The 23,989-nt window shown below is 40.3% G+C and overlaps 1 protein-coding gene across 1 annotated transcript in view; it reads left to right on the plus strand.

The window, feature by feature from the left end:
• The first annotated feature begins 12,626 nt into the window (after positions 1–12,626).
• The window catches only part of DPYD (dihydropyrimidine dehydrogenase), a 340,194-nt gene continuing 328,831 nt past the window's right edge, over positions 12,627–23,989 (plus strand). Inside the window, exon 1 of the mRNA XM_065842651.2 lies at positions 12,627–12,747. Coding sequence (XP_065698723.2) covers positions 12,709–12,747 — 39 coding nt within the window. The 5' untranslated portion in view covers positions 12,627–12,708. The remainder of the gene's footprint in view (positions 12,748–23,989) is intronic.

Consider the following 23,989-nt stretch of genomic DNA (forward strand, 5'->3'; position numbering starts at 1 on the left):
TGTCACAGTTATTCTCCTTTTTAACTTATGAAGATTATTATTTGTATCTGAAAGTTCCTTTTATGATCTCATCATATGTTATGCTATTACCTTCACGCCCTGCTGCAGCACTCAGCTAATGTGAGGTGAAATGCAACACACAGTAACTTGATAAGGGAGAAATGCTTCTTAATGCTCATCTGCGGAAGTGGGGAAAGAAATTTGTTTTTTCACTTTACTAGTGTATTTCCTTTTCTTCCATAATTACTTGCAAACTGGGAAGCCTAAGATAAAATGGATGGAAAGGACCGCTATGCATCCCACATTGCTGTTTGATTAATTTCATTACATCCAAAGCATCTTATCAGAATGATGTTTGGTTATCAGCTTTTGCCTCTCCAATTTTTTGTGTGTGTGTGCCGTTTTGGTTTGGGTTTGGTTGTTTTTGGTTTTTTTGGCTTTTTTTTGGTTTGTTTTTCAGTTGGTTGGTTGTTTTTTCTCTCCAGCACTCTGGCTTTTTTCCAAGCAGGGGGCTTGTTCCAGCTAATAACAGATGTAGACCGTCCCGTAAGAATCAGGATTAATTAAAGAGAAGGTAACTGTTGTCTTTAACATCTTAAGATCTACTTTGGTTTAAAAGTCTGCTTTGCTTCCTGCAGACCCATTTTTTACTAAAATAATGCTACAAGTGCAGCCATAGTATGCTTGGGAAAAGAAAACAAACTAAAAAAACTAGATTGAGTTTATAGTCAAATGCAAACTGTTCCTTGCAGAGGAATAAGGAAAAAAAAAGACTTTTGGTGCTGTGACAGAGTTAAAAGCAAAAGCTCCACATGGTAAAAAGGGCAAGTGAGAAGAGAGGATGAAAAACAGGTGGCAGAAGAAGAAGGGGAGGGCATAACAAAACAAGGGGAAAAGTGTACTAAAGGAAAAAGCTTAGACCAAAGGAGCGTGTACAGCCCCAAGGGTATGCTTGTGACACTTCAAAAAAAGGTCTGACTAACTTTCAGAGATAGTAAAAACAGAATGAACTGGAAGGAGAGGCGTGACAGCCTATACGTAGCAGAGAGTTAGAAGAGATCTGGGCAGAAAAACATAAGGCACACTCTGGTTATTGATACATTCTCCCACACTTCTTCCTTTGTAAAACATCCTATGGCTCTGTTAGTGTGGAAGTAGGAAGAGCACAAATGGATGTAATGGCTTAATGTTGCTCATGTGTCCTGTGACTAAATAGTTTGGTTTAGGATATCAGTGCTCTGAACATGAGGTACAGACCATTTATAGCACCCTAAAAGGGGTGGGAGTGGGGGGAACCAACAACAACCAAAAAAAACCCCAGAAACCCTACTATGGAGTGCATACTGATGATAGAAGTGATTTATGTATGGTAGAAACTTCAGATGTTCAGTTACTCAAGTGGAAATCAAGGTGTTACAATATTAAAACTTGGTCTAAATAGATTCATATTTTGAGTATTTCACACTTTGGATTCAGTACCACTGTTGTCTTTTATGGAAGAAATGCAAATGCTTGAAGCTTAGATATGAAAAACTCCAGATACATATTGGTTTTGAAGAATCTACACGTGCTGCTCTATGTAATCAAATTGAATTGATTCTGTCTCCAGTGAAGTTATATAATTGGGTCCAGGGTCCGTTTATGACTTTGGTAGAAAGTTTAAAGGTCTCTTTTGAGAGGCTACATGATAAGAGTTTAGCCTCTGCTGTGTGTACAACTTGTCTGTCCCACAAGCAGGCTTTTGTCAGCACCTTGGGCCTGCTGGTCACAGCCCTGGCTGCATAGGCTTTCTGAGAAAGCACTGTAAGGAGCATGTGTTGCTTGTATCAACATAGTTGGCTAAAGTTGTATTTTGAGTGTAAAAACTCAATTTACTGTGGTTGTTCTTAAGCTTAGACATGCACCTTTCCTTCTAACTGACAGTTTCAGTGTTTACTTAACAAGAACAATCTGTGCTATAAAAATGTCTGCTCTTGATCTTGTTCTGAACTCCTTTCATACAGCACATCCTTCTAAGCACTCTTTGAAGCTGGTGGGACCTGACTGACTGTGTAGTCAAGGGCTATCTAAAGTCATCCAGAAAGACGGCTCAGGTCATCTTGGTGGACTTTTGCCATATGCAACAGCTCTCTTATCTGAGGAGAAACTATTTGTCCCCTTACTTGGGATGGCTAAAAGCTTCTTCATTGAAAGATACAGAGCTTTGCTGCAGCTAATTACAGACGACTGGGCAAAATTAACCCCTCAAAGCTCCATCAATGAATGCCTTCACTTATTAACAGGCACTGAGTTTTGCAAACAGCAGATATCACAGATAATTACCTTCAGTAAAGAGAACACCAAATACTGATGTTGGCAGACTTACATAATTTGTAGAAATTTTAAACAGCAAATCATGTTTTCCTCCAACCATGTTTTGGCCAGAGGGATACTATGCATTTTTGTTTTAATCGAGAGTGCTTTATTTCAGCCCTAAAGGACGAGACAAATTAAATAAAAATAAACCAAACACAAGAAAATTACGAAGCCCCTTACCAAAATTCACAGGTCTCCATAGAATTTAGAGCAGTTGTTATCTCAAGTGTATTGTTTCTATTTAAAACATTTTGAGTTTACACTCAGTCATAAATATTTCTAGTCTACTAGTCCCTTCTTTATTTCGTTCTGTGGAAGCAGTATGAGATTGAGGTACAGACTTTTAAGTTAAAAAGTGTTACTGGAAGAAGCAAAGCCAGCTATGTCTGACTCTGCATCCTTCCAGATTCATTCTGCTGATACTAAGGCTTGTCCCTTGCGAGATCACAACCTACCGTTGTAGTGAGTAGTATTTGCTCAGTGTCACATTACCCAAGCAGTGCAAAATCAGATTCAAGGCAAATTGTGTTACCATGGCTTTAATGGGGGTGGAGGGAGCTCATCATGTTTAAATGGCTGGTATGTAGTTGCAAAGCATATAACCAAAAAACAGAACTGACAGTTTAAGTAAATGATGGGAGAATAACAAACAAGTGTAACAAACAGATGGGCCAGCCAGTCTGTTACAACGTGGTTCGACTGCAGGTCTGGCTGTGTGTGTGTGGGAGCGCCTTAGTCAATCTTAATTGTCATAGCTCTATTGACTTTGGTATTTACAATAGCTTTACTTACATGATGATGATTAATTTCTTCTGTGATTGAGGAAAAAGAATAAAAATTAAAAAGACCTTTTAAATCCTATGTTATTATATTCTGTTTCTTTCAGGTTTATAGCAAATATATCCAGTGACAGTGATACAGGTTCTCTCTTCAGTAAGTGTGAAATGACAAGTATACATATATATATGATCTCATTGTCAGTATTTGACAAGCTTAAAAAAAATGTTTTGGCTATAGAAGCTATTGATGTAGGTGTTACGAGGCACGTGGGAGGAATTCTTCAAGATTTTGGAATGTATGAAGCAGGAATTTGCTGTGTGGGCTAAAAGGACTCTATCCACACCCCACTCTCCTTCCATGAGTACCAGCCAGGTGGAGATCACACTTTCCCAGCTGGCTGTTGTGGCTGGAGTCCACTTCTGCAGGAAGCGGGGAGGCAGCATAGCCGAAAGTTGCCATAGCAATAGATTATTGCACAGAGTATAATCTTTAAAAAAAAAAAAAAAAACGAAACCAAACCAACAAACAAAAAAACCCACCAAAAAAACTACAAAAAACAAACAAAAAACCCCAACAAAACAAACAAACAAAGAAAAATGACAGCAAGAAGATACAAAACCTTTTCGTTTGCTCCTTTGCATAAGAAGTGGACAGCCTTACAGTCACCATTATCTTTTTTTTTTAATCAAACCCTGTATGAAGTGAAGAGCACCCAGCATAATACAGAAATACAGTACATTTTTGTTAGGTATATATTTCAGTATTCCATGAAAGCTGTTGTTTTCCTGTGTGAGACTTAATATAGATTAAAAAAACCCCAACAAACAAAAACCCAAACCAAAACAAACCCCAAACAACAACAACAACAGAAACAAAACAATAGATGAACAGAGAAATGTCTTGTGGATGCAAGATACTTGTCTAGAAAAGCTGTCATAAGGCTGACTGGTATTATGGGGCTAATCATAGGTAAAGAAGAAGAGAAAGGTAGATTAAATAGTTTTGGAGGAAACAAAAAAAAGCGGGATTAATTTTTTTGAATCTGAACAAAATGTACAAATTTAGGCAGGAGATTAGACAGTGTAATCTTGTTTTAGTTGGTGGGAGAGGATATGTTTTTTGAAGTATGGTATGTGCTCTGTAGCAGTAGTCATTTTCATTGGAAATCAGATTGTCTGTATTGATAGATCTTGTTTGTGATAAAGGGTTAATTTCCAGAAGGAGACTGGTTTAGCTCAGATTTTTTTTTTATCAAATTGACTCTGCTTGATTTGATGTACTGATCTAATATGACCTTGATTAAATTAGAAAGAAAATGATGATGCAGACTGTTTGTGCTATTGACAATTCGCTACCTAAGGCTAGGGTGTCAGTGAATTAATGTCTTGCCCATATTTTGCAGGGACCTCTGGTAAGAATGAGTTTCTCCTATTAATTTCAGCCTTACCAAGAAGACAATAATTGTTGCTGATTGTAAAGTTAGCTATTTCTGAAGTAGTGAAATAGGCTTCACCAGTTTGCTCAAAAACAGCCCAAGACAGATGATTAGCTTACGACCAGCCTAGAAGCTTAGCAAGGACATACGTATGTACCACAAGTTGTTTGTATTATCTGAGCATCAGTTCTCCAGTCAACAACCAAGATGGTGGATGGTCTTTATCCCTTGTCTTATACCACAGGTGGGGGCTACAGCCACATCTGACACCTGTAAGTGGAAATCAGGTTTCTTCTGTACAATGTATAGCATAAGAAACGATCATCTTGCCAGCATAATAGACTCAAGCAGGATGTCTCAGCAAAGCATATTTTATTAATGATTTTGAAAGACTGGGTGGTTTACCTAAGGGTAGGCACACAGAACAGGACAGAAAGCTGCTGCTTATATCCCCCTCAAATCCCAGCTGCAAATTCCCTCCCCTGTCCCCATTAGTTGGGTACTGCAGGGTTTACAGACTACCTGACACTTCCCAGATGGCCTGCCTCAGTTTACCTATTTCACTAATCCAGTTCTAATGACCCTCTCCTTATTTATTTCCATTGAATGTGTGGTTTCTTGGCTCTCTTACCTCCTCCTCTAGCTTAATTTTTAACCACAGGCATTGGTTTTGCTTTCCGAGATTAGTGCAAAGAGCCCTTGTTTTACATTCAAGATCTGATAGCTAGATATCCCTCAGTCCCCACCCACTGGGGTCAGGCCTCAGATCCCCACTGGCGAAAACAACATTTCTCCTTCAATGGCTCCTTACATATAGATCCTGGGTAAAAGTCAGCTCTATAGCAAGGTAGCAAAGAGAAATTTTCTTTTTGGCCTATTTTCTGGAAGCTACAGAGCAAAGGTGTACTGGTGAGACCACTGGGCGTTTTCACTTCATATTTCCAGCCCAAGCCTGATGTTACATTACAGCAATTATTTATGCAATGTAAAGCACCATAGAACAGTTTTTCTCTGGCAATATTTCATTGCTTGTCTTAAACAAAATATTGAAGCTAATTACCTATCTGTTAACTTGATGGCTGTCAAACACTTTTATAAAATCCAAGTTATAGTTGAGGTCCTTTGCATTGAGTACTGTAAAGACCTGGAGAAGACAGTAGCCTATCTTAGAAAAGTTAGTCTTTTAACTCTGTTTAAATCTTGTAACAGGAGCAACGCATTTCACTCTGTGTATGGCTACAACTGGTGAAGTTACAGACAAGTGTGATAATTTGCAAGTAAATGGAGCTCCCTATAGGAAGCAACTCACAGGCACGCAGAGTTGGGATAACAATGTGCAGAGTCCTCTTTAGTGTTTACATAGAGCACTGGTGGAGGGAAAAATCTTGACTGTTTTAATAGCAATCCAGTATGTATTTAACTAACATGAAAAAGAAAACTTTAACTTTTGTGTACTATAATAACAGCATAGGGAGATGTCTGTGACTATAAAACTAGTATGTGCTCTTACACAGCTAAACACCTAATGTAACTTGTAAATTGTCATATCTAAGCAAGCAAGCAGACAGTCCTCTGGGAACATCATGCATTATAGGCATGCTAGGGAGAAGGAAAGTGTTCATGTTACAAAATCAGAAAAGGCAACTCTTTATTCTCATTTTGCCTTTACTGTTAAAACTAAGATTTCTCTGGTATACCTGCCTACCAAGATGATCTGTGATGGGGCTAGCATATAGTTCCTATCAGTTGTTATGTTTTTTCTTATGTAGTGCTCTCAATAGTACTTTAATAATAGATTCTGTAATGACTGTCAGATTTTTTTTTTGTTTGGTCACAAGGTACAGCTGAAGGTGTTAAAAGGGTGCTAACCCAGCGTGAGCCTTCTGTTGGCGATCATTGGCCATTACCAGGTATGGCTGGGATTTCAGCCATGAGAGGATTGGATGTATTGTGGAGACAAAGGACTAATTGCAATTACTTAAAGGGACATTTAGTTACTACCGGTTATTGTAGTTCTTTTAGGTAAACAGAAACCTCTTTGTTCCTTTTTGAAGTACTAAATAAGAACAATTCAAACACAACAACGGTTTGTTTCAAGGGTGCTAAGCTGATGGTATTTTTATTTACAAACTAGTAAGTTAAAAAAGCAAATGGTAGCCATTTTGTTTGTCAAATGTCTTTTGTGAGGCATTTGAAAAGCTATCAAAGTTGAAACCAGTTGTGCTGAAACTATAGAGATCAATAGCAAGCAGTAGTAGTATTTTGTAAATAATTCAAGAGGCTAGTTTGTACTGTGTCAGCATCTCTGGAAAGCAACATAACTACGGAATCCCTACTAAAAAAAAAAAAAAAATCTCCTGCTGATGCTCCTGCTGTTGTTTGAAGGGGTGAATTAATACCAATAGTTCCGTGAACATATTTGTGATGTCTGTTTTAGAGTCTGATCTACCTATGATTTCACTGCATGCTTCCCTTTGAAACTGCAAGCACAAAAGTAGTTAATTTTCTGTGATTGTAAGTTAGGCAGTAACTCACCATCTCTAATATTCACCTGAATGGAGAAACGCTGTTAGCAGACGTTAGGTATGTAGTAAACCTGTTCTCCAACAGTTTAGCAGTCTGACTTCTTGGAGACTTAGAAGCCTTCTCTGCACAGGGAGGGAGGGCTGGAAGGTCAGTTTGTACAAATACCAGCTGGTTGACATCCACAGGAATGTTGGGTGAACTCAGTATCATTTTGTCATACTTCACTGCTGCATGATGAAATGGCTCCAAACCAGACCTCACTCGAAAGGTGCACTTCATACTTGTCAGAAACTTGCTGCCACAGGGAATGTAGGAGATGCAAATAATACAGTGTACTGGGCCCTGGCACAAATGGTCTGATCCTTCAAAACAAAAACTCTTTTTCACTCTTCTCATCCCAGAGGTGTGTATGTCTGGAAAGGAGCACCCTTTGTTTCTAAAACTCCGGGCTGAAAGAGATGGATGTGACGCCCCTTCCACCACGACAACCATGAGACATTGCAGAAGCAACTAAGTGATTTCAAATTTTCAAATTCTATAGTGGATTCCCTTTTTTATCCTGAAAAGATAATTTGGTCTGATATAACTGAATGGCTCCTCATTATCTCTAAAATTAAGCCAAACATACTCTTCCTGTGAAGTATTTTTGGCCTCCTCTTCCCCAAGTTCAATCCTCCAGAATCCCATCTTAATCTGAGACCTATAATAGATTTCATCCAGAGAAGATTCGTGATAAATGTGTATACTCAGATTTCCTGACCTAGCTAAGGGCCAGCAACATGAGAAGCACATTAAAAGCCTGAAAATAATTTGAGGCACGTAGAGGGAAAAGACTCTCCGACCAGTGCAAACCTAGAACATGAATTTAGCAATTCTCAAGCTTAGTAATAAATACAAGATTTTTCTACAGTTGTCATCACTGGAGACTGGAGGGGGGCAGAAATAGCCAGATTTTTACATCCCCTAAAATATCCTAAAGAAACATTTGGTGGCATTTAAATAGGAAAACATTATGCTATGCCAGAAACAAGTTTTTCTGGTTAATATTTCTTTGAATTGCATGATAGTGGTTATCAAAAGATGTTTATGGTGTGAAAATATGTTGGTTCTTTTTGCTTAATTTTTCCCCAAGATGATTATAATGAAACTTGTAGTCCTTGCTACATCTAAAAAATTATAAAGCAGTTTCAGAGACAAGCTTCTGTTTACACTGCCACAGATGGCTGGAATAAATTAGTGGACTCACTAAAGAACAGTTCATTTTAGTTTAAAATGCATTTGGACACTTATCAAAGCTCACATGGTGGCCATTTTATGTTATTTATTCATCTACTTGTGCTTTACAACTCCATGCCCAAAGGCTATGTCTGAGTAATGGTCAGTCTCCTTCTAACAGAATTTATAATTATGTGTATTTCACATTTCAAGCACACCTGTACTCCTGTACTGTGGCATGCCTTGCGTTATAGCTACCGTGTAGCTACTCTTTCTGAAGAACACTTCAAATCCAATTGTAAAACAAAGAGATTAGAAAGACAGGGTAAACTTCTTCGCTAACGTGAATGTTTTAAGTTGAGCGTTTTCCTGAAATTGGTAGAGAAATGCATAAAGTTGTAACTTATTTCCTTCACCATCAACACTGCTATTTTGGAGACTCAGTGAGAGGAAGACTTCTCAAACTACCTCTTGAACTCCAATCCCCCTGGACTGGATTAGGATGAGGGAGGACAAAGGATGGCATACCTACTCTGTGGCTCTTCTCTTATGGACCTTTCAGAAACAGTGCAGTAAAACCTCTCCCTCTCACACATCAACTTTTTCACGTGTATACACTTATTTCCTCAAAACCAGTACAATGGAGATATGCAACACAGAAGTCTTCAGACTTGATAAATCCTGCACTGGAATTAGTGGGTCTATTTTCAATTTTAACAGTTATTTGTCTTGTCCTGGGAAAGTCTGCACTACTGTGTGACTACTGCACTACTACTGTGACTACTAGTGTAAGGGAAGAAATCAAACTAACATCTAAGTGGCTGCTGGGAGTCTTCAGAAGCAGCTTGTCATCTTCATGGCATTTTCTTGCTAATCCCACTTTTCTTGGACCCTTTGCATACCGGGTATATCACCTTTTAGACTGTTGCACTTGGGAGCTGACAAGTCAAACTGAGAGAGCAGCAGCAGCAAATAACTGAAATGTAAATCTGTGCACTGTCATAGTGAGGTGCTCAAAGAAGGGAAAAGAGCAACTTGGGTTCACTTCGGGCTTTCCTGAATCCCTTGAATTTGACAGATGAACTTGCTTAAGTGTAACGAGCAATATGGATTGCTAATTAAGCATTCAGATGTCGGGAAATGCTAGCTGTGAGACTGTAACCATCACTCTTTATTATATGCAATGAGTGAGGAAACTGGTCGTGGAATAAAAACCGTATGATTAAAGACGGTCCACCAGGTCCAAGTTACAACTGCACAGCAAATTAAAGTCTGGAGTGTCCTGTCTTTCTACTACCTGAACTGATATAAATCAGGGGCAGTTTCGAGGAGAAAATGGAGAGTTGCTTGTATGATACGGCAGTACACCAAGACCTCTGGGCTTCCTAATACATTACTGCCAGAATGTGAATGCTGAACTTTCAAAGTTTACAGTTTACCCTTTAAACTCGCAGATTAACCACTGTAATGGCTGGAGGGGAGGAATCCTTTGTTTCAGATTGCAGGTTTTGTTCTTGCAACCATTTGAATTTGAAAGAGATGGCCTTGCTCGCTGCCTTCTGCCCTGCCCTCCAGCCAGGCAGCCCATCCCGGCACAGGCTCTTGCTGTGTGGCAGCAGCGGGTGCCTGGAGGTTTTCTGAGAAAGTTATTGTACAATTATTTCTTTGGCATGTGAGCACGTTTTACCCGAGGAGCACAAAAACCTAAAGGTTAATGACAGTTTTCAAAAGCCTATAACTCAACCAAGCCTCAACTGCATTTCATGCCAGAAGTGAAAGTTAGGTCTTCAGCACCGCTTCTGTTTCGGCTTCTTTCAAAACCATGCTGGAGGGGTAGGAAAAAAAAATAAAATCAGAGGCTTAGAACTTCATGAAAAAAACCCCAAACTATATTTAGGCTGTGTAACACCTGTCCTATTATAATTTCTTATAACTTCTGCTTTAGAAAAGTGGGAATACTTGTATTATGGTGAATGTTGTGCATGCCTCCCTGTTTCTGCTCATTTATTTCCTGAAACGAAGCTCAGCTGTACAGATGCTTAGTGCTGATAAGAGCACTATTTGCCACAGTTGAGAATCCAGAGATCAGAAGGGTGGTCCATGGAAGACCAGCCCTCCCAAACGGCTATGGGAAAGCTGGCAACTGCAGCAGGCTGACACAGCCTGGCTGGCTGCCATGGTTTGCAGACAGTAAGTTGATCCACAGGAGAAATGTGTGAGAGGGGAAATAAGAGGAGCCCCCTTTACCAAGAAATACAATTTGTGAGATAAGGTAGGGTACGGTTAGGTCTCTGAATCCCTTTCTCTGACTTGTATTCACCGGCAAAATAGGTTCTGCTTCATTTGGAGAGGAAAACCCAAATTCTGTATCTTTTAGATGGTGTTTACCATTTATTGGTTTCATAGTACAAAAATCCTACAATTATCAGGTTTGTTTGGCTGGGCAGGTAACATGGGGTAACAAAGGATTTATAACCTGCAGAGCAAAAGAGAGTATGTGTGATGACACTTTCCAAAAAGAAGTGGAGATTCCTGAAAAGAGTTTTATCTGTAACAGCTGAAAACCTGGCGGGACAGAAAGAAACCAGGGAGTCCAGTGACTGCTGCTAGTCTCTTCTAATGTAACTGCTCCTTTAGACCAAATGAATGCAAAATGTAGATGGTGGGACACAAAGCCGTATATTATTTCAAATACATGGAAATAATCATTGTGAAAATGACTTATGGACCTAATGCACTTGTATAGTCAATGTACTGCTGTAGGTCAGGAGCAAACATGACTAGAGGACTCCCCAGCTAGCACCAGGGAGCACTGAGCTGCTCAGCAATGTCAGTATTAATGAAATGAACCAGGCTCTCAGATTCGTTAGAGATAAGTACTAGCAATGCAGGGGATCCTGCTTCTGATTTTCCTGCCAACACTTTAACTGCTTTGCATGGGTGATTGTAATCAGCAAGAATTGTTATGTGATAGTGCTGAAGCAGAGACTTGAGAAAACACAGCTCTCACTGGAGACACGAAAGGCCACAACCTTATTTCTCTGCATCTTACAAGGGAAATAAAATCTCCACTGGGCATCTCAAAAGTGCTCACTTACAGAGATGGAAAGAAATAAAATAATTACAATGCAAAGAAAAAATTCCATGCTATTCAGTGAGAGGCATTCTCTCCGGAGACATGAAAGGAAGAGAAAAAGCAAACATATTCTCTACTGCACCCAAAGGGTCATCAGTGTCCAGAAGCTACTTACACTTTTCCAGGCTTTTTATAAGGCAAATAATAGTTGCCTAGCATGAAAATAGGAAAAGCAAAGACTAGTCATCATTAAAACTCCTCTATTGTTGTGATATGATGAGAAAAGCTCTCATATTTTGGAGGATTATAGACATGGCTACTTGAAAGTGGTAAGTGCTGTCTAGAAATGGATATTATGGCGGTGTGTTCCCCCACCCCCCAGCGTGGGGAATACTTAGGGTTTTGCTGTTTTTTAAAGTAGGAGGGAAGGCAGAACTTCTCTGTAGGCACGTTGCAGCGGGAATGTTTGTTTCAGTGCTACCATAAATATTGTGTTTGTGGTATTAAACAATAGCAATGTTTGTGATTGTCTGTTATTCTGTGGGAGGAAAGAAACTGAACAAAGCACAGAGGCTGTGTTAGCCGGTGCCGCATGTGGCAGGATGGCTTCTGGGGGGGTCATTCCTCTGAGGGGGTGAGAGGGGAGGCTCGCTGCCCCTAAAGTGAGCAGACTGAAGGTTCGGGCCCAGCCTAAGCCAGGAAGGTGCATGTGTGACCCCGGGAAAGGTCCTCCCTCTCCGCCTTTGGGCAGGAGAGAGGCTGTGTCCCTGAGCGCGTCCGTGTTTCGGCTGCAGCCCTGACGCAGGCTGCTTGTGTGGGATTTTCGTGGAGTGGAAAAACAACCATGCCGAGGTTTGACCCTGGCCCCGCTCCTCCTTCTGCCGAGGGGAACGGGGTAGGCCGGTGGCGGAGGCTGTGGTGGGCGCTGCGGTACCTGCCGGGGCCGAGGCGGAGCCCCGGGGCACCTGTCCTTAGGGCAGCGGCGGTGCCGCGGCCCTGCGGCTGAGCGGCCGTTTCCCGGCGGGGGCGGTGCGCCGTGAACCCCGTGGAGAATTTCTGCCGAGCCGCGTCCTCTTCCCCTTGGTGACCCCTGGCGCCCGCCGCGAGCGCTCCCGTCCCGCGGGCACCGGCCCCTCTCCCCGCTGGCCGCCCTGACCCGGAGCGTCTCTGCCCGGCGGGGCGGCCCGGGCCCCGGAGCGAGGGGCGCCCGCCCACTTGGGCGTTGCTGTCCGGGCGGGCGGCTCCGCCTCCTCCCGCGCTCCGTTCCGCTCCACTCTGGGACTGCGGGGAGCCGGGGGAAGGCGGTGGCGGTGCGGACACCATGGCTCGTGTGCTGAGCCGGGACCCGGTGGACATTGAGGTACCGACTCGTCCTGCCGGGACATACGGCTGTCGCTAGCGGGGAGGGGGCTCTGCCCAGCGGCGGCGCCCGGGCCGGGAACGCCCAGCAAAGTTTAGCTGCGCTAGGAAGTGCCTCGCCGCTGTTGCCGCTGCCCGCCAGCGGCGTCCGGGACCCCGCTCCGCCGTGCTGCCCTGCCGCGGGGCTGGCCGCGGGCAGTCCCGGCCCCAGGGGCTGGCCACCTGGACAGCTTCAGCGGGGGCGGCGGCCCGACGCTCCGCTCCGGGTCTGGCTCCGCGTCCCCTTCCCGCACCCCGGTGAGCGGGGCCATCGGGCGGCCGAGGGGCGTGAGGGGGCGGTGCCCGGCGTTTCCCCTTTTCGCCGCCTCCTGTCCCTCCCCATCGGTGGAGTCGAGGGTTGGGTCTGGGCGAGCCTCGTGTCCTGCGGTGAGGTGTCCGCCCGGCTCTGGCAGCGCTCCCGCGGGGCAGGGCTGCACGGGGCCGTGGCCCGAGGGAGGCTCTGGGCGGCCTCACGGGGCCTCGAGCTCTCACGGCCCTGGCCTCAATGGACCGCAGCTGTCTGTCGGTGCTGGAGATGTGCGGGCCTTCAGCTCTTCATGGTTCTGCTATGGACCAAGCTGAACTGGTACCACACCGTGTCTCCAGGGAGTGAAACAGTTGCAGGGAGTGCTGAGCAGGATGGCAGGAGTAGCACTCTTGCTACAAGTGGCTTCTGGTACCTGTGGCACTTGACTTTTTTGTGTGAGATTCATTGCCGCAAGGTTGGACTGGGAGCTTGGAATTAGGATCTGGTCATGGCCTGATACAAGGCGGAGGTGAGGTGGAGTGGGACCGAGGCTGGTGCAGTGTAACGTGGTGGACTCCAGCTGATGTTAGCCAACTGGCACAGCTGGGACTCAGGGTAGCTTTCCCCACCACTCACAGGACCTTGCACGTGACTGTAGGTGTCAGCTCTTAGAGAGAGTCTAGTAAAAACAAAGTGAATACAAAACAACTTGTAGTTTGTCAATCTTGTTCCAGCCTGGCACAACTTTTTGCTGATATGCCCTGAAGTTTAAAATATTGGGTTAGAATATTAGGTTTAGCGTAGGCTATTGCAGTGTATTGAGGGCCCAACCATAATACGTAAATGTGCACAGCAGCAGCTTGAATACACCTCTAGGTCAGCTGTGACTGAACTTTACCATCAGTTCTTATACTGAGTTTTTGTGTCCAGTCCATTTCCTAACAGAGCTGCTGCTCAACCCATGACTAATGTCGAGAAATACTTTTACAGATACTCCAATAAAACTGAAACATGGAATGGATGGGAAAAATGAACTATTGTAGAAGTCTTCTTGGAAGTTAGGGAGGCACTGTGGTGTGAAATCAGTACTGTCTTTTACCAGCTCAGTGTTTTCAGAACAGCCAGTCTGGGATTTTTCTTCAGATGTTCATTTTCCTATTACAAAGGTTTGATTTCGGCAGTACAGGTTTTTGAGTACTTTCCTCAATTTTTTAATGCAAAATATTCCTGAGATTATATTGTTTTGTATTTCTAGATATGTTTGACTGAGATTCAAAGAACAATATATTATTGTAGGATTGTGTGTTGGTTGTAGTATACAGCAGTACATGATTTAGAAGACTAACTGATGGCCATTGAAACAAACTAGTGTTTACTTTTACTCTCAGGTTGAAAATATAAACTTTGGTCAGTATCTTCCTGTGTTTTTATTTTCAGCAGTCATTTAAGTTAGCAAGGAAACCAAGGCATTCTACTTCTAACCAAATGTATTGGCCTTTCCCCATCTGTTTGAATAAATTTAGTCACTGTATGATTTGTCTCACAGATGAATGTATTAATAATTACTGGTAGTGTAATTGCAGCTCTCTGTGTTTCTTGTTGATATTCTTTTTTCCCTGCATGGAACTCTTTTTTTTCTGTGTTTTCAATAAAAACAGATTTTTTCTTTGACGTCGGGAAAGTGCGTGTTAGCCAAGTCTATATCATTGTAGATACATATTCTTATAAAACTAGTTGTTGAGGGGAGCAATCTATCAACATGAGCACTGGCAGCACAACTTGAGTGTTTTGATCACTTTCTTGGCTACAGTATAAAAACTGAACAAATTATTTCATTAAACTTATCTCAATGGTTAGCATCCTACGCAACATAGTTCATATAGTGGAAATATTAAATATGACCTTTGGAGTCTTAGTACTACTTTATCATTTATTTAAGTAGTTAAGGTAGTATACTGATGTCTCTGGTTAAACAGGAGCCAAGAGTCTGTGCTAGAAGTAGCTAAAATCGCAGCAAATTCTCCAAGTTATTTAATAAAAGAAAAAATTCAGGAAACTGTCCCTGAGAAATCTCATCCCCCTTGGTTGGCTTAGCCAGCAGCTTCAGGCTCTGGGCATCCTGTCCCTGAAATCTTTTTGCTTAACTGAAGAAGATGGAGAAATTACACAGATAATCTTGTTCTGGAAGTCTGCTTTCCAAATTATGGAAGACTAGGAGTGTTGTGATTAAAATATATGATCTTCTCAAAAAAATGTTATTATTATTAAAAATAAACAAAAACCCCAAATCAAAACAACAAAACAAAAAAAACAAACCCAAACAAAAAACCTCAATAAATCAAACCAAACAAAAACCCAAACAACTGCAACCACACAAACCCCAAGTGCTGCCTGAAGGCTGCTCTCTGAAGGCCGCTAACAAATGTGGAATGAGGTTGTAGCCTGTTTGAGCAGCTCACCAAGGGTTCGATTAGCATACCTGCAGCTGGTTCCAGGGTCGGGTAGATGGGGTAACAGGGCTTCTTACGCTGTGCACCCTGCTTCATGCAAGGACCACCTGGGAAGTGCCCCTTAGCCTCAAGGAAGAGCCTGCAATTTCTATACTGCTTAAAGTAGCAGGTTTGATAGCAGTGATGGTTCTTCTTTCCCTGGTAGGGGAGCAGGTACTGCAAAACATGGGCTATGACAGCAAGGTAAGCAAATTTTGCTTGTCAGGTTTATTCTTCTCCCAGTACAAATGGACTAGAACAGTGAAAGACTGCAGGCAGCTAAGGCAGTGCCTGGAAGCTATGTCTGAGAGCTAAGCCCGGTGTCCTCTAAGGGGGAAGCAAGGCGAGAACTGAAAAATAAAGAACAGTGTAAAAACACAGGAAGCCTCCAGCAAGATAGCAGGGAATCCTACTAGTCAGCATGGCTTGCAAAACTGTCAAACAAAGGTTATGCGAATAAATAGCTGAAGCTAGCTTTCTTTCATCTGGGCTAAACTGTTATTTTAAAAAGCCACAATTATTACAGTGTCTCCCTCTGTTGTAGATAGTTGCTGATTGTTTGAAGTTCCATAATGAAGCTTTAATATGAAGGATTTTTTAAAGTTATTGCTTTATAGCTTGCCGTGATGATCAGAGGACAGTTCCAGATTGATGCCTGTGTCTTTCTAGGGTCGTTTGACAAGCAATCAGTGAGGAAACAAAACTTCCTGTTTAGCTATTTTTGTTTAATGAATTTCTCAAGCTCTTTAATTGTTTTAGTGGTTTTATTGTAGTAAACTCTTAGCTGAGTGGAACAGCAATTATAGCATGATTACAAAGACCTAGTGGAAGATTATAGACCACAATTATCATGTCTGTCTTGGAGAAGTGAACAATATGATTTACTCATCAAGTTAAAACCTGGTCTGGCAAGTAGGAAGGAAAATCTCCTGTATGAAACATTTTATCTTTTCATGTTGTATATTCAAATCCTCTTGATGCTCAAAGAATTATATAGGGTCTTGCCTCCACTGCCAATAGTCTGCTAAATTGTGGCACTGTCATTCAGTCAAGTTCTCCAAAATAATTATATTGTGGAAAAAATATTACTCTTGTGCTTTTCATTGTCGCTTTAGCTTTGAGTTTTAATGTTACTCATGAATTCAACTTTCGTTTTTTCCACACTTTCAAAATTGTACTCTTTTTGTAAGAAGTCTTTAAAATAATACCTTCTGCTCCCACTTTTTCTCATGCCTGGGACTTATGAGAAACACAGGCTATTGTGGGACTTAGTAACAGTTGTTGCTGCAGAAAACAACTCTGAAAAAAAGAAGGAACTGAAACTAATTTTCCTTTTTGTTGCGTAAATGGATTTCGTGATGATTTTATATTGTAGACTGGACTTGAATTTTATTCTTTCCTCTGCTTACTGTTACATCTTGTAAGAAACTAAAACTACATGTTGATATAGGAAGCTGAGATCTGTAAGGCAGGATTTTGCCTGTCAGATGTGCCAAGAGTGCAGTGGTGGTGATGCAGGGCAGTCTTCTGAGAGGTGTTTGAAGGGGTACGGTTTTAGCAGCAGGGCAGAACTTAACAGTTTTCCATGCGGCCGAGAGAGGTGTGGCTGTATCTGATCAACTGGGGTTTGCTTGGACCCAAGGTTGAACAGCTGAACATACTACAAACCAGTCTACATGCATGGTGCAATTTGTGCTACCGAAAGGCACATGCTACTGCTTTTCAAATGGATACTTTAAAAAAAATCTACTGCCCATCCCATCTTATGGAATTTTGCCAGTGCCAGTAGAATGACCCAAGGAACACAAACATAGCTGTCATTGGGTCAGGAGCACACTTCTACTTAATAGGTTGAGAAAAGCTGAAATTCCTGGTGGCTGCAGACAAGCTGAATTGAATGTATTCTGTTTGTTCTGGCTACGCCAACCTTTGACAGCACAGAGTTCAAATCAAAAACTGCTTTCTCTCCGTCCCTGGTTGCCTGGCAACCTCCCTCCTCTTATTAGCATATGATTTCTATTCCTTTTTTTATTTCATCAGTACAGTGTTACACACTCTGCTCCTTGGCCCGTGCTGTCACCTTTGAGAAGAGCAGGATTTGTGCCTTTATATGAGACTTCAGCAAGTATGTGATCTGGCAAAGAAATCAAACATTTGGGATTAGGAAACCTTTGGCCATAAATGTCTTATCAGAAGCTCAGAGGGTGGCGTTTGTGTGGGCATGCTATTCAAAGTCTTTTCATTTTCATTTGCTGTCATTTGTATACTAAAGGCAGAATTCTTGCAGATCAGCACAGCATAAATCTTGGGTGTCTTCACATGTGAAGGGTATCGGTTTGTAGAAGATCCCAACAGAGATCTGTTACACAGGTCTTGGTGGGCATTTTGTCTTCTTGGTCTATATTCAATTAAAATGCTATGTCATAATTCAAAATATAAATATATTTAAAAAATCAGGTATATCCAGACCGAATTGGTACTTGGACAAGTAGAGAAAATGAACTAAATTGTCAGTTTTTCTTATAATAATGCTTTTTAGAGATAGGAACATTTTGCCTTCAAATTGGCCAGGTGCATTCTTTTATGAAATAACAGTTGATTCAGACTGTGTCTTAAGTTGGACTTTAAATTCCTTTTTTTCTGCTCATAGACTCTTACAAATCTAAGAAATACCCAAATCTTTTTTATTGTTGCAGATGACAAAGTGACAAAGACCGTAAGATTCAAGTGGGCAAGTTTCTTTAGTAAATATCATTAGAAAAAAGCAACAGCAACAACAAAAATTAGAAGACACAGTGAGGATGAAATGGCAAAGCAAGTATATTTGGAGAGTGTTTAGATCAAGATATGTATAGGAATTTTTTCTTAATATTATCTGATTCATAAGCTATTACCCTGTTAAGTTGTGGTACAATTACAATCATCAGCACAGATTTGCACCAAAGGGATCCAGTGTTCCTGGAAAAAAGGAAGAATGCAAGAATCTTTCTGTGAAGCAATTGTGATATGTACCCTGTACCTGAGACAGCTTGGAAATCACTGCGTGACCTTCCCTAACTGCCGTACAGCAGAAGAGGGGTTCATTCCACTTGGAACTACATCATCTGGATGGCTAGCATGTCTGTATCAAACCCACAAGTGTATTCGTGATGTTGTGTGAGGTTCCGCATTAAACAGTGGTAAGCCTTAGTCAAAGCCATGAGGTGTTTTAATTCCTCACATGTCAGTGTATTAGCACACATTGTGAGTGATGGGAGTGATTTAGTATCTCATTTTTAAAGATGTTTCCAGTGTTTTATTTTATATGATAAATATTAAAATACGTGATGTCAGTGTTTTATTTGTAAATTTAAAGTGATAAACACAATGAAATCCTTGAAATGCCAAACCTTTCATCTCTGCTTAAGCCAAGGTTCAATTTTTTTTTCAGTATGACATTTGCTGCCTGAAGTGTTAAAGTGACTTGACCTTAAAATTACGTTTATTTTAGTTCATTGAAATGGTTGGCCTTTCCAGTTCAACTTGACACCAATGGTGCAAGTGGGAGAAGGCAGACAGGCTTGCTGGTGACTTCATTTGAAAGCTAATAAAAAAAATATCTAGGTGTTCCATCTCCATTTAGATGGGATGGTAGTCGTTAGTTAAAAGCAATCACGGTGCATTCTGACATTTTAATTTCAGGTTCAAAAACAATTATATATGTAATTAAAGGGAGAAGTGTCCAGGCAGCCAAACTGTCTGATTTACATATCATGCCAGTGTATGCAGGTTTTTAAATAGATATACCTGTGCACGCCACTTTGAGAATGTAGAAATGAGGTGGAAAAATTGAAAGCTGCTTTGAAAGTTTGATGTTAGTTAATATTTTCTTCCTAATGATGCTCTTCTTTCAAGTAGCAGTCGTATGAGGAATGTCATTAGGTTTATATTTATGATGGAGATTGGCCTCTCTGCCATTTTCATGTGGGTTGTTGTGGTACTGAGTTTATTTATTAATATATTGCTACACACTTTCCTTGGTTCTTTGTTGTGAATTTGTTAGTTGTGCTCTGAGAGGCTTTATTTAATTTGAAGCTTCTTCTGTTGTAATGAACTGTCCTGGCTAGGGTTTTTTGGTCATCAAAATTTTTTACCAACTTGGAGAGAATGAAACAGGTTGCTGTATAGGAGATGCATCACAGAAATTTGGGCTACTGTTTCCTGAGGCAGGGATGTTTGGTTGTGCTGTGTGCTCTGCACAGGGCTGTCTACCCAACCTTGAGAGAGATCCTCATACTGCCCAGTCGCACCTCTGTTAGTTGATTAAGGAATGATAATATTGTGCTCTGAAGGGTGCCCTTCGCAGTCTAGAGATGAAGGGACAGAGGCAGGAGATGTCCTTCTGGCTGAGGAAAATGGACTGATAAATATGTGGAGGGATCTAGAGGGAAGGAGAAATAAAACAGGCGCTGCAAGCAAGCTATAGCTGAATTTAACAATCACAGCATTTTCTTTTACAGCTGTCGCACTCTTAGCATCTATCCCTGCATCTAGCTCATTATAAAATGCTTGGTTTTGCCTTGGTTGTGAAGGACATTCTGTGAAACCCAATTCTATTCTGCTCTTAACAATAAGCTGATAACCCTCCCATCCAGGCATGTCTAGCATCCATGCAAAACTCCAGAGCGTGTGTGTGAAAGTAGGTAGCAGTTTTAGAATAGGTTATTAAAAATGTAGACCCATGATATGAGTAAGGAAGATTGGAAGTATAAAAAGAGGTTTTACACCTGGAAGTTATTATAGTTATTTAGATTGAGCGAGAATAATAACCAATTGTTTTCTAAGATGTATGACACATTTATGAAAAACCTTGAAGGATAAATGAATCTTTTCAGTATGCTACTTCCATAAAGGACTCTATGAATAAAATAATAGTGAGAGAAATCTCAGTAGATGCTGAATACTGCTAATTGATGAAATTATTACTTATTACACTGCAACTGAACTCTGCTTAGAAACACTATTTTCAGTATGATTTTTTGAAAATGACAGCTGAAATGTAAGAGGCTTTGTATTGAAAATGAATAGTCATGATTTCTTGATATCTTCGAAATGAAGGATAATTCATTGACAGTTAAAACTGAGAAAAATGTGTGGTTTCTTTTTTTTTTTTTAGTACTCAGATCATGAAATATTACTATGGAAGTAAAATGAACTTCTCTGAAATAAATAAAGTAGACTTAATGTCAATTTATGAGGCATTTAAAAATAATTTTAAGCATTCTTATTTATAACAAAGCAGTCAATTATTTTTGTCAGCTGTTTTCATATTATGTCACATATTGAGGTTAAAAATGAGGTTTGTGAGATAGGGTGTAGCCATTGCAGTTAGGAAAACTCTAATTGTAAATTAAATCAGCATTGAAGAAGTACTTCATCACTCAGGGCAAAAATGGAAATGAGTACCAAGTTTGGCTTTGATTTAGTACTGATGAAATTAAAGCCCACTGTCCTCGGTGTGTCATTTCAGGTTTACATACTAGCTCTTAAGGAATGTTATCAGTAATTGGTGTGAGGATTTGAGTGCAAAGTGTCATGTGTACTGTAATATTTTGGAATACGGGGGAATACAAGATCCAATTTCAGCCTTAAAAAATATGTTCATCCATGTTAGAGGTTTACCTCCCTCCCGGTTGATCTCGGCACTCTTCAGAATCTGAGGGACGAAGTCAGCTTGTGCAAATTCACTCACATGCTTGTGGGTGGGTGTGTGTGGGTGCCTGTGTGTGCTAATGACAGGAACACGAGATGGGAGATTAGAGGTGGTTCCAAGGCTTATTCCACTTCAATTTTAAAGCTGTGTTTGATACTGCATTTTTTTTTCAATTCCAACACAAAACTTTAAAAGATTTTAGTAAGCTTATACATACTCTTCAAAACAGATGGAAGTGAGAGAGTGACAAAAGAGTTGGGAGGAAAAAAAAAAATCAAACAAGATAACCAAAACAGAAGCTGTTCTGGAATGCTGTTAATAAAATGCAGGAATGAAATGAATACATAACAGAAAAAATGAAGATATTATCTGCTCTCAAAAACCCTACAGTCTGATTAAAATGTCAGCAGCAACCAATACTATTGACTGTGTAAGGGGCAGTTCTTCTTTGTTAGGATATAATAAGAAATAGTTTTCAGAAGACTGTAGAATATTTGTTTCTAAGTAAAGCAGAGTAGCTTGCATGCAGCCAAACGTTGGCACCAGGTGAGGATACGCAATTAATTGATTTAGAAACCGCAGTAAGTATTTAGGACAAAAACAAAGTTAGTTCCTTTTTGACTCCCAGCTTAATGTTCTCTATGCACTTAATCAATGAGCCCTTAATGAAAAATATATAAGCAAACTTGAGAGTTGGGTCAAAGCTCTTCTAGTGCTGGAGCGGTATTCTTGTCATATTTGCTCCCTGATTTGCTTTTATAATCTTAGTTTAACAGCTAATCAGCTTGACTTCATCCAGGTTTGCCTTCCACCCTGGTCAGTGGAAGGCAGGAATGTGTGGATGGAGGTTTTCTCTTTCCAGGGTGACTCTGGTAACCATTAGACTATTATGCCAAAGAGCAAACAATAGCTAAAAGAAGAGCTGGCCTAAAGTCAAACTGAAGGAGGTAAAGACCAAATTCCTGTTCAGAGGTCGCATAGCAGAAATGTGATTTGTCTTAATAAGTAAAAGAGTTAGAAAATAGTAAGTACTACATATCACACCCTTTATAAAGTATTTTACAAATAAGTTTTCCGTATAAGCATGTGACAAAGTATGACAGGTCAGAATCCAGATGTTTGATGATGTGTTTTTAGATTGGGCAGCCTAATCTGACTATCCTGTTTTTTAAAGAGTATCACCTCTGCCTCTGGCCCAAACATTCAGCAGTATTAACGTCAGCAAGATTTAAAAGTCAAAATTGTCAAATAAGTGTGAAGAACTCCAAGGGATTGCTTTGCTTTTTATTCCCCATTATTGGTATATGTTCTCTTGTAATCTGTAATGCATGTGATGATGCTCTGTGTATTTCTGGAATGTCACATTTCTTTGCTTAAAGGTGTCAACATAGGATCATTGTGAACTTCTTCAAAAGAAGACAATGACATGTTAAAAGGAAAAAGAAAAATTGGCAACAGTTTCCTCTTGCCTTACTTACATGGGCTGTTAAATTTTATTGCTTGAAAATTGGCAGTGTTATTTTTTCAATTATCAGACATTTAAAATATTTTAATATGTAACTTCACACATCAAACCCTTCCTGTTTATAGTATATAATTAACAAATCCTTCACAGTTCCATTTTATTTCTACATGCTGATTCTTTTCTTCTTTTCGATTAGGATGCTCTCATGTATACACAAAGTTACTAGAAAATGAGTAGTTCCATTGTCAGTTTTGTGTTTTGTGATTGTATTAAACAGTTGCTACTGAATTTTTTGTAGAAGGTTGCACATTAGTTGCACATAGGTAAGTTTACTTGTTGCTTCTTAATGTTGCAACAGATTTAGAAAATCAGTACTGATAGATAGTTGGCATGTTCTTGGAACAAATACAAATATTCATATGTGTTTCAAATACTGAATACACTAGATCTTTTGCATTGATATTGTCATTCTCATCCTTGCATTTCAGGTTCATTTATTGGACTTTGAAAATCACCTTTTTACAAAAGTTTTCAGAACATTGCTTTGCTCAGCTAAAATTAGTTCCACTGGTTTTTACCAATGATTAAACTTAAAGCAGGAATAACTTTTAATGATAATTTCTCTCCTGTAATCAAAAGTCAGTAGAGCATTTACTTTTCATTAATTGACATCTCTAATGAAAGTTCAGGTTTTGGTTAAGCAAACACCCACAATTGTGAGGTTCAGTTGTGAGGTTCAATTGTGGGGATACAATGGCCTATTTTTGGTTTTGGCACTAAACATATTTCCAAGTGCAATTGAGCTTGCTTTCTCATTCAATCTGTTTGTCTTCTTGCAGAAAAACACAAGTGAGATGTCAATGCATGTGTCTGATTATAATCCTTTTTGCTGTGAGATACTCATTAAGTGACTCTCCATATGAGTGAGCAGTTATAAATATTAGCATTCCTCATGTAACAGAGCAATTTGATGTGCAAGGGATCCAGGCATAGATAGATATTATAGTGAGGAAACAAAAATCTTCTGTTATACCTGTGATGCAAACTTAAATATTTTCTGAAGCTTTACGTTTTGTTTTGTAAAGAAGGAAGATATTTGTGTTAGGAAGATGAAAGAAGGTAACTTTGTGTAGTGGGTTTCACAGACTGTGGAGACCATTCATGTGCTCACTTTTAAAGTAACAGCAGTCATGAAGCTAAGATTCAAGGCTGTGACATGATTTGCTCTGTTTTTTACACTTAGCCAATTGGTTGGGTGATTAAAGTCTGTCTAGTTAGAAAGAAAATGTATTAAAATGCTAAATGTAGGTG

This window comes from Patagioenas fasciata, chromosome 6 (genome assembly GCF_037038585.1).
Source record: "Patagioenas fasciata isolate bPatFas1 chromosome 6, bPatFas1.hap1, whole genome shotgun sequence".
Taxonomy (NCBI): Eukaryota; Metazoa; Chordata; class Aves; order Columbiformes; family Columbidae; genus Patagioenas; species Patagioenas fasciata.